The following is a 15,972-nucleotide window of genomic DNA, read 5'->3' on the forward strand; positions in this document are numbered from 1 at the left end:
CCCTCGCTTTCCATTTTCCACCACCCTCACCTCACTCCTCACCTCATATCCTCACAACGACACCCCGGACCCACGGCACACGGCACAGATATAACGACTCCTTGTATATTAGAGTAGAGCCCTCTACCCCCTCTCTAATAATGATTCTTACGACCAAATAACGACTCTTACAACAAACAGATGGGTCTAGACTTTTTTTTCACTTTACACTTTTTATTTTTATTTTTAGCGCGCGCAGATGATATATTAGCATTATACCCTTTCTTTACGGAAAGAAAAAGCTTGCTTGCTTGCATGTATGTATGTATGTTGGATAATTTTTATTATTGATGATGGTTGGGAAAAGGAAGATGCATAGGAAGGAAAGGGATGACACAGGACCTGCCATGCGATGCGATGCGATGGCAAAGGCGATGATGGCGCTATGTGTGCTTGCTTTGTATATATGGATGCAACGTTGGAATGCATGATTGATAGATAGAACAAGATAAAGAAATATTAATGTTCATGAAGAGCAGAGTATCATTCAAATAAATTAATCCAGAATAATACATGTATTGTGAATTTCTCGTATCGTATACGTCGGGTATATATTCGTATTCACCATGCTACATCTAACCAATATACATCCCTAAGAACTCCCCAAATTGAATTGCTCAAGCATGCTTTTGTACTCCTTCCAAGTGTTCTTCACTTCACTTCAACTCAAATTTTTTCCCCTTTCTCTTCCTCGCCTGAAGCTCCGCTTTTGCTTCTTCAATTGCCTCGTCGAGATCTCTCGATGGATCAGCCGGTAGCCCAAGAACCGGTTCTTTGCCCCCTAAACTCTCCATACTGGCTGAATGCTTCAATCCCTTATCAGCCTTATTGCTTCTCTCGCTTACCATCTTCATCAAATGCGATTTAGCAGGCGAGGCGAAGAAAGCGGTTGAAAGGGCAGTACCGATAACAGCGTAGAAATAGACACGTGACCAGACAAGGAAGGAAGCGGGGAGAGTAAGAAGTATGAATGGAGCGACTGTGAATGAGAATGCAAGTTGAGTTGCTAGCCACGAGAAGACATCGTAGTGAAGTTTGTGAGATGTGGGCTGAGATGTTTTGGGGTCGATGAAGAAGGGACGGAAACAACGGCGGAAGTCTGAAGATGGTCAGTTACGGAATCAATGTGAGATTAGGGGAGAGACATACTCTTTGCGACAGTTTGAATAAAACTGGCCAAAATGAAGGCAAGGTAATAGCCAGGGAAGAATCCGTGCCAGAAAGCACTGGTTACGAAAGTTGCCATGCTAGCTCTGAAACCAGGCTTCTTGCCCTTCGGAGTAACTCGAAGATAGATATAGTTTCGAAGCCAATTGTTCGTGTTCATATTCCAGTTTCCAAGATATGCGCGAGTATTTTGGGCTGTTTCCACTCCCCACGGGTCAACGTTGCAAAGTCTGTCCCAAGAGACTTTGCCAGTAACTGGATCAATACCTTTATACCCAAGACCTGAGAGGATACATGCACCCTCGGTCAATGCCCATACACCGTAATACTTCAATCTAGCAGTCATGCCAACCATGTGAAGAACAAAGACACGGCGAGCAAAACCATAAGTCATGTATTGATCACCAGTCAAGAGATCAGGCCAATACCACGCAGATAGCTTCAAAAAAAGTAAGATCCAACCCAAACCAGCGGCAGCTTTCCACATTGCAGGAGTGCCGCTCCTTGGGATTTTTCTCAATTTTCGAGTTGGAGGTTTCTTTGAGGGATCAATACCAGCAGGCACTTCGAACATTGTGGTTTCAATCCACTGCTTATAGTCCACATAATCAAAAGCTGGACCTGCAAAGAGAGATGGGAAGAAGAGGACGTATCCAGCGTAATCTAACAAGCTTGGAAGTTGTTTGATGGCCCTTTCCTTTTGATCTTCTGTCAATTCTTCATCTTTCAATCGGCCATCTGCAACGTTCCAACAGAATGCCGATAGTTTCATAACCATCACCATTTGAGCCCCCGTAATATCCACCACTCCTGGATTATTAGCAAATTGTCGAGCCAGCTGGTTCACTGACAAATGTGCCATCAAAAACACAAATCCAACCCATGGCATAAATGGACCTTGCACATATTTTGCGATGCAGTATGCCCCGATAGAACTAATAGCCAGTGTTCTTGTGCCACCCCATAAATCGAAAAGCCCGAGGAGGTAAAATGAGGAAACCCTAATAGTTAACAGGTCAGCAAATTGAGAAGAGAGTGTGCCCTTTGAGTAGTTTACGCACCCAATGATGAAGAAATTCTTCAAATCAGGTCTCGAATCTGGAACTCGTTTCAAGAGTCCTGCAAATGGATATGATAGGAGGAAAGAGGTAATGAGTTTTACTGTTTAATGTTAGAATGAAACCCAATCCTTGATATCTAATCCATATTGCTTGTATTAATACATACGTTCATCAGTCGAGGCTCCCAAGATGCCTGCGGCATATTCGAAAGCTGCATAGATACTTGTCAGACTACGTCACATATTGTTAAGGTAAAGCCTTACGAGCATCGATGTATGGTAACATTGTTGGAAATGGATAGTTTCAATGTACTATAAATGGAAGGGAGTTGTTGAGGTGCTACCGTTTCTCCATCAGTGAAGTAAGAATTGCGTTTTGAGTGACAGAAAGACAGAAAGACAGAAAGACAGATAGTTGTATCTTGTGAACTTCCTTGGTAATTATTTATTTATTCGTATTTGATCATGGCACATGTCACAATGGTTCGTTTTCTGCCGGGCGGTGGCGGGGTGGGTTGAATTCAGTGGGATAAGGATGGGCCGTGCCTTGCTCCCGAGCCTTGCTTCCTCTGCCTTGTCCTAGCTTGACTTATTAACACTCACGAGTAAATAAAGCTACTTCGTACATGCGAATCACCTACCCTTATTCGAAGCCTTGTTTCAGTAACAGACTACGGCGATCTGTACAGTATCTTCATCCTTCGACAATCTACAATTCGTGCGGCGATACAATACGAAATAAGACATGCTTATGCGCCCTCGACATTGAAACCCTCCAAGCTATTCGACCTTAACCTCCAAATAACAAACACCATGGATGTCGTTCAAGCTGTATCGGGGTATATCTCGAAGATGGTGGCTGCAGGAGACGGAACTTCTGGGACACCATCTGCGAAGATGAAGGTCTTATTACTGGATAGTGATACGGTGTCCATTGTCTCTACAGCGATCACACAATCTGCGCTTTTGAACCATGAAGTATACCTAATAGATCGATTAGACAACCAAAATAGGGAGAAAATGCGCCATCTGAAATGCTTGTGTTTCGTTCGACCGTCGGCAGAGTCTATACAATTCCTAATTGACGAATTTCGCGATCCCAAATATGGTGAATACAATGTGTACTTCAGTAATGTTGTGAAGAAGTCATCCCTGGAACGATTGGCAGAAGCAGATGATCATGAAGTGGTCAAGCTAGTTCAGGAGCACTTTGCAGATTATATTGTAGTAAATCCAGACCTATTTACATTTGATCTTGGATTTCCGAAGCAACGAATATGGAGCTCAAATCCAGACATGTGGAACCCAGATGCATTACAACGTACAACCGAGGGGCTCATCGCGGTGTTGCTATCGTTAAAGAAGAAGCCACTTGTTCGATACGAAAAGAACAGTTTGCTAGCAAAGAAGTTGGCTACGGAAGTACGATATCACATTGCTCAGGAAGATCAGTTATTTGACTTCAGGAAAGTGGATACTCCTCCAATTTTGTTAATTTTAGATCGACGGGACGACCCTATAACACCACTCTTGACACAATGGACATATCAAGCTATGGTTCACGAACTTCTTGGTATAAAGAATGGGCGGGTTGACCTTAGCGAGGTACCAGAAATTCGTCCCGAGTTGAAGGAAGTGGTTTTGTCGCAAGACCAGGATCCGTTCTTCAAGAAGAATATGTATCTCAACTTTGGTGATCTTGGTGGTAATATCAAAGATTATGTCGAGCAGTATCAATCAAGAACCAAAAATAGCTCGAATATTGAATCAATAGCTGATATGAAGCGCTTCATCGAAGAATACCCCGAGTTTCGCAAACTTTCTGGCAACGTCAGTAAGCATGTCACCCTTGTTGGTGAACTAAGTAGAATGGTTGGTTCAGATAATTTATTGGAAGTCAGTGAAGTCGAGCAGAGCTTGGCGTGTAACGATGCTCATGCTAGTGATCTAAAAGTAAGTTAGCAGCTCTCGTTTGACGCTGCCTCCCATTTACTAACAAGCATTGTAGAATGTACAGAGATTAATTCAGTCTCCCACTGTTACTTCCGACAACAAGCTGAGATTGGTTGCCCTGTACTCGCTTAGATACGAGAAACACCCGTCGAATGCTTTACCGATTCTTGTCGATCTCCTTGGCGCAGCCGGAAACGTCCCTCAAAGACGTATAGATCTCGTAGCTAAGCTCCTCATCTACCATTCTTCTTTGCAACTGAACCAATCGACGGGGGGTATTACCGATATGTTCGAATCCTCAAACATATTTTCTGGAGCTCGTGACCGATTTAAGGGGCTAAAGGGTGTAGAAAATGTCTACACGCAGCATTCACCACGACTCGAGCTAACACTTCAAGATCTGATCAAAGGAAAGTTGCGTGATCAGCAATATCCTTTCGTTGAAGGCGGGGGAACAACTCGAGATAAGCCTCAGGATATTGTTATTTTCATTATTGGTGGAGCCACTTTTGAAGAGGCAAAATGTATATCTCAAATAAATGCTTCTTCGCCAGGTGTTAGAGTGGTCTTGGGAGGTACCTCAATTCATAACAGCACGACGTTTTTGGAGGAAATGGAAGATGCTGTATCCTTATGGCCCGAACCCGCTCCATCAACTGCTGCTGGGAGGTTACGAAAAGAGACAGGAAGACGTTGAACGAGGAAGAAGCTCAAAATTCTTAGTGATGAGTCGGATATCACTTCTACTAGGGGGTTCCGCGCAATCCATTAACGCATTTCGATGCAGGAAATCACCCTCCAGCCCTTGAAAATACCTTCTGGCAGGAAGTATAGTTGTAAAGATAACTTTGTTGTCATCGGAGACATCTATTAAAAGGACAGGATCTTCAAATATACGGGGCTTCTTTAAGACATTGCTTAGTGCTATCGGTACTATATCATGAACTACATGATCGCATTTCAAAAGCATATAATATAGCTGCCGTCATCATGCGCTCTTACATGTAGCTGTCGCAAAACCTGAGAGTCAACTCCGAGATTACCCTGGGACTAGATAAAAGTATGCCTAGTCGGTTTCGGTTGGAAATATTAATGTGGAATCATTCGAGCTCATTGTAAATCTTACAGCATGGAGCCTTATCCACAAACATCGATTTACAAGTGGAACCATGGGGCCAGAAAGTCGAGAAGGATGGGTCTGGTAGTCACTGGAGGTGATAAGAGAAATATTTTACCTAAATGCTTGCTGAATATTGGTCAAGCCGCTCTGATCTACGGACACCATCGGAGTGAAGCCTACCTAGTATGAGCCGAGCTAGTCTTGTTACCAATTCATATCAGCATGCCAATAGGGCACCTTTAGACCTTGGTTACTACAGAGTGTATTGCCACCTCTTCGGCAAAAGGTCAAAGGCAGCACAAATAAATGATAATTCATATAGTTCTACTAGACGTCACATATGCTGTGGAAATACTTTGCCAAAATAAAAGACTACTTTTTCAGAGTTTTCGTACAATGTTCGATGCAGGTCTCTATTAAAGGAATATATGTTGAATCTGTGAACGTGGTAACATAAAACACAGATGTTTTCCTTGAATGCTGAAATCAGAGACTTGCCCTTCAAATTTAGGTTGGATGAGTTCTAGGCCGTCTATATAGCCAGCCCCGTTGATCGGTGAGACTTGTGGAAATAAATTGAATCGCAATATTCTAGACTCGACGAATAGAACAAACTCGGTTAAATGACATGATACCTACGTAGTAATCCGTCAAGTGATGGACTCGAGTTGAGATTAAAATCTATGAATAACAGCAAATTCATCTATCTATTATCAAACAATCCCACAAGTTCTGTATATATATTCATTTTCAAGTCGACTGGCCCACCAAGATTTCGTGGCCGAAAAGTTGTGAGGTTCTGAATGAGCTATGTACTTCTATGGTGATCTAGAATCACGCTTCACGGAAATATGAATATTCGGCCGGCCATGTCCTCTCTCTGAAAATCTGAATCTGTCACCTCGCATTCCTTCTACACTCTTTGATCAGTTTCGACAAGATTCTTTCAAGATTCCTGGAAAGCTTGCGACTCGAAGATGATTATGCTGTTCAGCTTGTGGAGTTTGCAAGTTTCTCCGTCTGCAGAATGAGGCCTGCTGTAGCTGTATTTAATCCTGGGTCACAAAATGTAAGAGTAATCGATTTGATTCGATTTCGCAACGCCCAAAATGATATTCGAGGTGTGGTCTTGAGATGGATGATGGATGGAGATTGATCGTCAGACATGAAACCACCATCACGCATTCAAAAGTATTTCGTGTTATGGATGGTATAAGAGATTGTGTCATCTGAGCTTTGAATATTGTCATTACATCGTATTGAGTTATGTATGTATGGGCTTTTGCTATTGCTGAAATAAACCTTCTAGCTACAATTAGAGGTGTCATGATAGTTTGTGCAAGCTGCAGAGGGTAAATCAAGTCGAAACCATTTCGTGCATCAGTACTGCACCGGATGGACGGGAAGACATGTTTCCGGGAAATGAAGTATGAATGTTGCAATCATTGGATATCTGAGGCCTATCGTTTACCGGGTTTGAATGTGATGCTACTAGACTGACATGGAAATATCGCTCGTAGAAATTAAAGTTAGGCGTCTTGGTTGGGACGATGGAAGGAAAGGAAGATGTATACTAAGTAGGTGCATTAGATTTGAGGATGCGTATTGTTTTGTTGGTGGAAGGAGGATTACTGATGTTGTTTGTCGCATCATACATGAGTACAAAGAGCGAATGCAATTTCAACTCAGAATCTGGAAGGTCCAAAGACATTGATGCACAATTCTATCATATGTTATCCATCCAAAATCTTCGCATCCAACAACAAAATTTAAAATCCTAAATCGCACTAAATTCATACATCTTTGCTCTTTTGAGATTTCTAAAATAGAAGCAAATAACAAGTAGACATTACTCTCAATAGCTATATATACTCTTACAGTAGGTACAGAACTCCACCAATATCGTCTACTGATTTTTCTGCTTCCTCCTCTTTTCTTCCGCTTTATATCTGAATCCATGGGAGACGAGCATATAATTACCAAAGAACTCCTCTGCGAAATCGTCGAATTTCACGTAGTCGGCTCCGAGTCGATAGGCGGCTGCGATTCCTGATACGAGGGCTAATTCGTGCATGTTCTGATGAGTTGTTAGCATCCTCAATTTCGAAACTTGAAACCAAACCTGAAGCTGAATTTCCCTCCAGACTGGGGAGCATAAAAGCGAAATCATAGGGAAGGGAGAGAAATACATACCACAAGCGTCCAGCTTCCTGCAAACCACGTTTGATTCTTCCCATTGATAAACATCATTCCAGGTACAACCCTAGCATAATGTTGCCAGCGATGACCAAGTTGATGCCACCATTTCTTCTCAATCACTTTATCTGGAGAAATCTCATCGATGGTCCAGAAATCGCGGTTCGAGGCGTCGAGGAAGATGGATTGGAAAACGTGGCGATCATATGGAACAGGTGCAGTTTCTGCATCGTGGTCTTGGCGGAATTGATGTTGGTAGTTCGTGCAGCTGGAGAGTTATGTAAGTTTCAGGTAGGAGAAAGAAAGACAGGGAAAGAAGGAAGAACGTACTCAAAAGACATTTCGATTTTTTTAGGGTCGTGTGCATAGGATTTGGTGTAATACATGGGTCGAAAACCACTAGGTTCATTGTCAACACCACGTCGTTCGCCTTTTGAAAAAGCGATTTGGTCTTTTTGGGCCTGTGATTTAGGATCGGCGCAGAGGGAGGGGTCAAATTCGGTTTCGTAGTGTTTGCGGAAGTATTCATGGTCGGAGCTGAGAATCTGTCAGTATCTTCACGGGGGTATGGGCGAGGAAGAGATGAAAAAGAAAAATGAGAGGGAAAATCTTACTGGGTCACTGTTATATCATCGTAGAATCTAATATGATGATTAGCTTATGAGCTTTTACATCGCCCGCAGTGTAAATGTGATAACTTACCTGGCTCCCCCAAGCACGAGTTTCTCCTTAAAAGTGGCAGTTTTTCCAAGGATTTTCAGTGCATCATCAGCTAATACACACATGACCAATTCATCGAATGTTTCGGATTTGGAAGTTGGCCCTGTGTGTTCGCCCTTTCTGTCATTTGCATCCGGATTGAACGGTCTCGTGGTCATCACAACACCTTTCTCATTACGTTGAATAATCTCCGTGACATCAGTGTTGAGACGAATATCTACACCTTTCGATTCGAGATCTTTTCTCCAATCTTCGTAAAAGTTGTGAAGATTAGGGAACGTTAACATTTGAGGTAAGTTCGGAAGAAGTGTATCTGGATCATAGTCCCAGAGCTTCATATTCTTGTCATCAAACAAACGCTCCAAGATCGCGCACGATACATTGGCAGTTTGGTTACCGGTACCGAGAAATAGAGCGATGAGAGGATACACCATCTTATCTCCAAAGTCCTTGCTGAAAAAGAACATCTTGAGCATGATCCGAATAGGTATTACCCCCATCGCAGGCATTAGCCACTTGATAATCTTCAACACCTTGCCGAATTTCTTGATATCACTCGAGAAGCGTTCGACAAGAGGACTAGGAAAACAATTCGTCCAGAATCCATCTTCGCCTTTCCCAAATGCGACTTGAAGTTTGATGCCTTGAGCTTCGTGACCATATTGTTTGAAGAAATGGCAAGTATGTTTGAAGATTGGTGAACCACCCTGGACACCATCGTTCATCCAGTCGGTGCCAAATTTCTCTTTGTCAAGGGCTATGGAGGTTGCTTGGCCTCCCGTTACACCCATTCTTTCGATCATGGTAACTTTGAATTTATCTGGATGCTGGGCAAGAGTGGCGGCACATGACATTCCTGCAGCTCCAGCTCCAATTATCACTACATGTTTCCTTTGATCGGAGGAGGCCATTGTGAATCGAAGTGGCGGGCGGGGCGGAAATCGAGACGACAGCAAAGTAAAGAAGACTTTTCTTTTGCAGCTTTGAGTGGATGATATAATTAAGATATTACGATTAAGAAACAAGAAAATGATGGATTGACAGCAATGAAAATTTGAAATTTGTGATCTTTGACGCAGAGTATAATATGGTTTCGTCAACGTTGTAGCATTGGCATTTGACTCGTCGACGTCATGATTTCAATACACTTTTCCCCACCAATTTCTAATTCCAACTCAGACATTGAGAACTCGCTTCGCCTCACCTCCGAAGTTCTTGCCTATACGAACAACGACATTTCTTGGATTTCTCAGAATCTCCCTATAAAATCAGTAATAAGTATACCTTTCTTGGATGATAGCAAATTTTGGTTGTCCTCGTCGATTAAACTGATTGTGTTTTGAAGAGTAGGTACTGTCAGGTAGGTACCTGTTGTACCCATTGTTATATGATTGCTTTTGCGTTCCCGAACCGAGACTTTACCCATCTTCACCGTTCCGTTCCGTTCCAAGAAATTGATTGAGGTATTATATACTACCGATTCTCAGTCACAACAATAAGATTATGAGATGTCAAACTTCTAGATGTTTAGAATCTCATACACATTTGATATTTGAACAAGAGATCTTCTTGTCTTTTGCGGATGTGCTTATCACAACCTAGAAATGTTTATAATGAGATAAGCTATCGTGCTGGTTGTGACACTCCATGTGCCCAGTCGGCTGGCCCCGACCAGCTAGCACTTTTTGAGGTTTCTGCCGATCTTCTCACCGCCGTATTTTTATATTGACTCGATTGGAACGTTGATCAATCTCTCAATCTCTCAATCTCATGTTATCGGTACGTAATTCCCATTCGATCGGGTTTTCGGGATACATCCAAATAAACCAATCTTACCCCTCTGATGATAAACGTGCATATTCAAATATGCGAACCACTTGGGTCTGGACTGTTGGCCTTTGCTCCAATGCTTATTTTTCAGCGTGGATGTCTCTGAATTTGCGGGGAAGATGCAGGAATCTTAGTACCGTTCACGAAAATGAAGCTTTCTGTCAGGAACCACCTTCCCAATTCGTGGTCCCAGCCGTTGGAAGCTGCATGAGTGACGACTACTTCACAAGTTACAATCTGGGAATGGACTGGCCAATAGAATCAACGCCACGTGCTGTGTTGAGGTGGTTATCATGAAATGGTAGGTCTGGCTCTAATCGGATAATAAGTATTGTGCATTTCCCTTCCCACATGTTTCCTGATATACTGCCTTCTCACACTGCTTGGATCTGTTCTTCATTCAAAAATGTATTTCCCGGTAGCTTTGACTGCGCTATCACTACTGTCAGTCACATCAGCACACAAAGGTCACAAGCGACGATCCGTCCCATCAAGTCCTCAAGCATTGAACAAGACGCTCACAAATACGATTCCAAATGCTGCTGGAGGTCCAATTCTTCACTACAATGGCACTGGGCCTGTACCTTCTTACAACGAAACTTCTCCTGTCCCAGTACCATTGCCTACTTTAAGGTATGATTGTTCATTCGTCTCGTGTCGCAGAACTAACAATCGCTAGTAAGCAGGAAATCGAAGATAACATCTTCAATGAGATTCAAGGAATCGTAAATGGAAATGGACTCACGACCGACTGCGCAAAATGTATTGCCGGTACAGAAGTCATGCATCTTGCAGCTATCATGCAACCTGCTGAGATGATTGTGAATCTCCTTATTCGTGCCTGTGAAACCTTTCCGAAGGTCTATGACAGTATCTACGCCGAGACCTGTTATGAAGAATACTCCGGAATTGGTGGAACTGGTCCGTATCTTGCTCAACTATTTGCAAAAATGAGCATGGCGACCAATGATATGCAAGGTTACTGTTTCTATGTATGGGATACTTGCAGTTTACCCCCGACGATTCCTATTGACGAATCTGCATATTTCAAACCTAAGCCAGCAGATAAGACAACAGCTCCTTCGCCATCTAGTAAGTTATAACGCCTTGGTTGACTACGAGTAAACTAATTCTGACATGACAACAGACCAAACTATAGATGTTCTACATCTCTCTGATTGGCATTTAGACTCACGATATGACATTGGTAGTGAAGCTAATTGCTCACAGTATATGTGCTGCAGACCATACTCAACTAACACTGACCTTGATACGACAAGTGACAACCCATCTACACCTGCGTCTCGTTTTGGATACTTCTATTGCGATTCCCCTCCTGACTTGGCTCTCTCTGCATTTTCAACTATGGACCAATTTATCAACAGGTCTGATGTGGCGTTCACAATATTTACTGGTGATATTGTAAGCCACGATAATGACGACCAAATAAGTCGAGCCTATGTGGAGTATGAGGAGACGGTCACCTACCAAACTTTCAAGGCTCAAATGAAGATGAGTCCCATCTATGCGACTTTAGGAAACCATGATTCTCTACCAGAGGCTCTGAACACTCCAAATTCTATCAATAACTCCACAGGACAATCCAATGTATTCTCCTGGAATTACAATCTCTTGTCCAGCTTATGGCTGAACAATGGATGGATTGATAGTGAAGAGGCTCAGTATGCATCAAACCACTATGGTGCATATGCTACGGTCACATCTCAAGGTTTAAAGATTATTTCTATCAATACGGACTTTTGGTATACAGCCAACATCTTCAACTTCTTCAACATGACAAATCCAGACACTTCTGGAATTCTTACATTCCTTGCCAACGAGCTGCAAAAATCGGAAGATATTGATCAACGTGTTTGGATCATCGGACATGTTCTTCCGGGATATGACGGTACAAATGCGCTTCCTAATCCCACAGCCTTGTTCTACAGTATTGTTGCTCGGTTCTCTCCGTCAACAATTGCGGGAATATTCTTTGGTCATACACACGAAGATCAGCTCATGATCTATTATGATTTCCTACCCAACTCAACAATCTCTAGCAATACATCGTCGATCATTCGCAACACCAGCTTGGTGGATTACAATAACCCTATTCAAGTTGCATACATAGGGCCTTCTATTACCCCTCTTACCGGACTCAACGCTGGATGGGTTCATCTTCAGGTCGATGCTTCGACTTTCTCAGTCGTTAATTCTCAAACCTACTTCGCCAATATGTCCAACGCCAACTCTTGGACAACACCAACATGGGAACTCGAGTATGATACACGCCAAGTATATGATCCAAATACCACTTGGCCCGTCAATGCTCCCTTGGACGGCGCTTTCTGGCATGGAGTGACTGAGGATATGTTGGCAAACAACACTTTAGTAGAAGTTTATAATTTTCTGGAGACAAAAAGTTCCGCAATGACGGAAAGCTGTAGCACAGAGGCTTGTGCGAAGCAAAAAGTTTGTTATCTGAGAAGTGGAAGTGCAACATTAGGTTATGCTTGTCCCGATAGCGACGGGCCTTTTTGAATGCAGTATTAGTACATTAGGAGTGGACATAAGCCAGTACAATGAAAATGACAAAGACTTTTGACGTAGACTATACTTGAGGACAAATTTGTGTTACCAATTAAGATTGGGTCTTCATCTCCACCACAATATCATGGTTGCTGTACCTCTTTACTATCACTCGATGTTACTCCTAGAGAAACAATTGATTGTTTGTCCTCCAATAAAAGCTTCAAAGCTCTCCTAGAAACACACATTTAAGATATAGTTCTAATGATAGTATGATACCATGAAACAAAAGAAAACAAAAACGCAACAAGGTGTATCTACGAGTAATGATACTAATCGGCTCTGACGGAATAAGATGTGATATGTAATTGGAGTAAGCAGCGAGACCCCCTGACTAGCAACTAGCGTCTGGCACAAAGTACATCAGCGCTAAAATCGACACTAATTATTCTTTCAGATCAGATAACCAGCGCATTACATAAGCAAGGGGTAGGGTTCACCAGTTGCAACATCCTAATTGCATCTCCAAATTCCTCATTTTTTTTCCATCTATATTCAACAATCACATCTCTCTCTGTATATCCTCATAATAAACCGAGGATAACAAGGAGACATATATCCACTCAAATCAAATCATGTCTCCGCACACCCCCGTAATCAATGAACGCGAACCCCTCCTCGCGCCTCTCACCGAACCTACTGAGGTTCGCGATGCGTTGATCACGGGATCGCAGGTTTATAGAGATGTTGGGGTTGAGACACTTCGTGCGGAAAACTCGAGGCGAGATGCAGAGGGAGGAGAATTCAATGGAGATAATAATGGAGACGAAGAAGATGATGATGATACACCGCTCCCCCTAGGACAAATTCTAGGGCTTTGCTATATTCGATTAGTAGAACCGGTAGCGTTTTTTTCGGTCTTTGCGTTTCTGAATCAGATGTTGTGGGAGATTGGAGATATTGGGAAGGGGGATGTGGGGTTTTATTCGGGGTTAATTGTAGGTTTTTTTTGGTTTTTCTCATCCTGTTCTTTTGTTTTTTGATGGGGCAATGAGGAGAGATGGAAAGGGAAATGAAGTTGCAAAATTAGAAAGAAGAGGCGAGAGAAGAGCACCATGGATCTATTATATGCTCCATGTCGAAAAACGAAAAACTAACAAAAAACAGGAATCCTTATTCTCCGTCACAGAAATGATCCTCATGGTCCACTGGGGCCGCGCCAGCGATAAATTCGGCCGCAAACCCATCATGATCATTTCGCTACTCGGCATCTCGTTCGCAACAGGTATTTTCGGGTTCGGTAGAAGTATTGGACAATTAATCATGTTTCGATGTATTGCCGGACTGTTCGCCGGAACAATCGTGTGAGTTTCTCTTGGTCTTTGTATTAATCTACTCGTGTATGGGAGTTCTTCAACTAATCTAATAGATAAAGTACCATCCGAACCATGATCTCCGAAAACAGCACCAAGAAAACTCAAGCGAGAGCTTTTAGTTATTTCTCCGTAGCGGGCAATCTGGGGATTCTGGTGGGACCGTTGATTGGTAATTGGAAATCTTCTACGTAGATACCTACGTGAGAACTCGATGGAAAGACTAACATTCTCAAGGCGGTGCCATGTCCGAACCCGCGAAACAATATCCGTCTCTCTTTGGCGGTGTAAAATTTTTCGAGGAATTTCCCTTTGCTCTACCTACTATCTGCACGGGATTGTTCGCGTTGAGCTCAACGTTGGTAGCTACGTTTTATATTAAAGAGGTGAGCGAATCATCAAGGCTGTTGTAGAAGCTCAAATCAAATCACTAATCAGGATCCAGACACTGGGCAAGAAAAGGTATCAGAAAGTAGGAGCGCGCGACGGGATGACTATGAGAGAACTTTTACAATTCCCCGGCGTAGCGAGGTGTATTTATATTTCATGCCACGTAAATCTAATGAGTACAATCTACACATCCGGTTCGTGTCACTTCTTTCCTCGCCTGTCCCTTTTCCTCCCCACAACTAACCTCCTCCCCACAAATAGTACTATCTGTCTTCTGGTTTACACCCGTTTCCCTCGGCGGTCTAGGTTTCTCACCCTTCCGCATCTCCCTCTTCATAGCCCTGGCAGGTTTCTCGCAAGCTTTCTGGATGATCGTCGTATTCCCTCCTTTGCACAAACGTGTCGGCACCGTTGGTATCCTGCGCGCGTGCGCTTTCTTCTGGCCGTTCCTCTTCGCTTTCTGTCCCTTTGCAAACTTCTTGTTGCGCATGGGATGGGAAACGACTTTTTGGGTCGTGTATCCAATAAGTATGTCGATGGGGGTAGGTGTTAGTATGGCGTTTAGTAAGTCTTTCCCTGTTTATTAATCACTCTACCTCTAGCTCTTCTATCCATATCCCCAGTCTTACACCCCGATTCCATCCATCCAAACTAACAATACCCCTCTGCAGCATGTGGGCAACTAGCTCTCAATGATATCGCTCCCTCCTCCGAAAATCTCGGCACCCTCAACAGCATCGCACTTGCCGTTACAAGCGGTACCCGCGCATTTGTCCCCGCTCTCTTTACTATCATCTTCGCATACGGCGTTACGCATCAGATACTCTGGGGATATTTCATTTGGGTATTTGAAATATTTGTTGCAATAGGATTGGTTATTGCAGTTCAGTTCTTACCAAAAGAGGCTTATGGGAGGGGAAAGAAATAGATGTGTGAAGAGGATGAAGAAGAAACATCAGATGAGAGTGGAGAGAGGAGTGACTGGATACTAGAGTAAAAAAATGATAGAATAGATTGAATTTGGACAGAGATAGAAAGATAGGTTTGAACGAGTTAATTTCATAGAAGTGGAATATCGGGAAATCATGAAAAATTATAGAATTATTTAGAATTCCAGCACTGCCTCAAAGAACTCACAACATCAAAACGTGAATTTCAATTCATAGCCTCATAAATCCTATTCATTGCAAAAACCAAAAAATAGATGGGGGCTGGTTATGAAATCCAAGCTTCCCGAGGCTACGCAGTATGCAACAATAGAACACTCCTCCACTTCTACCAATCACTATCTCGAAGTTGGGAACGTGTCATGACAAGATAGTCTTCCACAAGCAAAGATAGTGAAGTAGACTAGACGCCAAGGCTCTCACTCCTGATCTCTCGACCTCTCAAACAAATGAATAAATAACCGAGTCTGCGCATTATGATGATTCACTGTTGATTTCATCTCGGGCACCGGGTTTCGCTTCTGCTCTGGCTTCATTTTCATTCCTGTGTATTAACTGGCTGAGTGCGAAAGGGGGGGTGAATGCATTAGAGTCCATCATAAATTTACATCTGAACTCTGGTTTCAGTGTTCAGTGTTCAAGAGACGG

At 42.9% G+C, this 15,972-nt stretch overlaps 5 protein-coding genes across 5 annotated transcripts; 3 read left to right on the forward strand and 2 right to left on the reverse strand.

Moving 5' to 3' along the window:
• Window positions 1-695: 695 nt before the first annotated feature.
• Bfra_006647 (putative mboat family protein) lies at window positions 696-2,552 on the reverse strand (the record flags this gene model as incomplete). Its single annotated transcript, XM_037337016.1, has 4 exons — window positions 696-1,138; window positions 1,189-2,325; window positions 2,434-2,478; window positions 2,531-2,552. 4 exons carry the CDS (start codon window positions 2,550-2,552, stop codon window positions 696-698), a joined length of 1,647 nt encoding a protein of 548 aa, XP_037198382.1.
• A 527-nt stretch (window positions 2,553-3,079) lies between these two features.
• Bfra_006648ia (putative vacuolar protein sorting-associated protein 45 protein) lies at window positions 3,080-4,916 on the forward strand (the record flags this gene model as incomplete). Its single annotated transcript, XM_037337017.1, has 2 exons — window positions 3,080-4,219; window positions 4,275-4,916. 2 exons carry the CDS (start codon window positions 3,080-3,082, stop codon window positions 4,914-4,916), a joined length of 1,782 nt encoding a protein of 593 aa, XP_037198383.1.
• Window positions 4,917-7,245: 2,329 nt separating this feature from the next.
• Window positions 7,246-9,166, reverse strand: Bfra_006649 (putative flavin-containing amine protein; the record flags this gene model as incomplete). Its single annotated transcript, XM_037337018.1, has 5 exons — window positions 7,246-7,416; window positions 7,533-7,803; window positions 7,866-8,072; window positions 8,150-8,176; window positions 8,238-9,166. The coding sequence occupies 5 exons, from the start codon at window positions 9,164-9,166 to the stop codon at window positions 7,246-7,248; spliced, it is 1,605 nt and encodes a 534-aa protein (XP_037198384.1).
• Window positions 9,167-10,491: 1,325 nt separating this feature from the next.
• On the forward strand, window positions 10,492-12,626 carry Bfra_006650 (putative ser thr protein phosphatase family protein; the record flags this gene model as incomplete). Its single annotated transcript, XM_037337019.1, has 3 exons — window positions 10,492-10,718; window positions 10,765-11,177; window positions 11,233-12,626. The coding sequence occupies 3 exons, from the start codon at window positions 10,492-10,494 to the stop codon at window positions 12,624-12,626; spliced, it is 2,034 nt and encodes a 677-aa protein (XP_037198385.1).
• Window positions 12,627-13,249: 623 nt separating this feature from the next.
• On the forward strand, window positions 13,250-15,305 carry Bfra_006651 (putative major facilitator superfamily transporter protein; the record flags this gene model as incomplete). Its single annotated transcript, XM_037337020.1, has 7 exons — window positions 13,250-13,612; window positions 13,782-13,978; window positions 14,050-14,159; window positions 14,225-14,373; window positions 14,433-14,571; window positions 14,639-14,941; window positions 15,049-15,305. 7 exons carry the CDS (start codon window positions 13,250-13,252, stop codon window positions 15,303-15,305), a joined length of 1,518 nt encoding a protein of 505 aa, XP_037198386.1.
• Window positions 15,306-15,972: the final 667 nt, after the last annotated feature.

Source organism: Botrytis fragariae (genome assembly GCF_013461495.1).
Source record: "Botrytis fragariae strain BVB16 chromosome Unknown tig00000000, whole genome shotgun sequence".
NCBI classification, from domain to species: Eukaryota; Fungi; Ascomycota; class Leotiomycetes; order Helotiales; family Sclerotiniaceae; genus Botrytis; species Botrytis fragariae.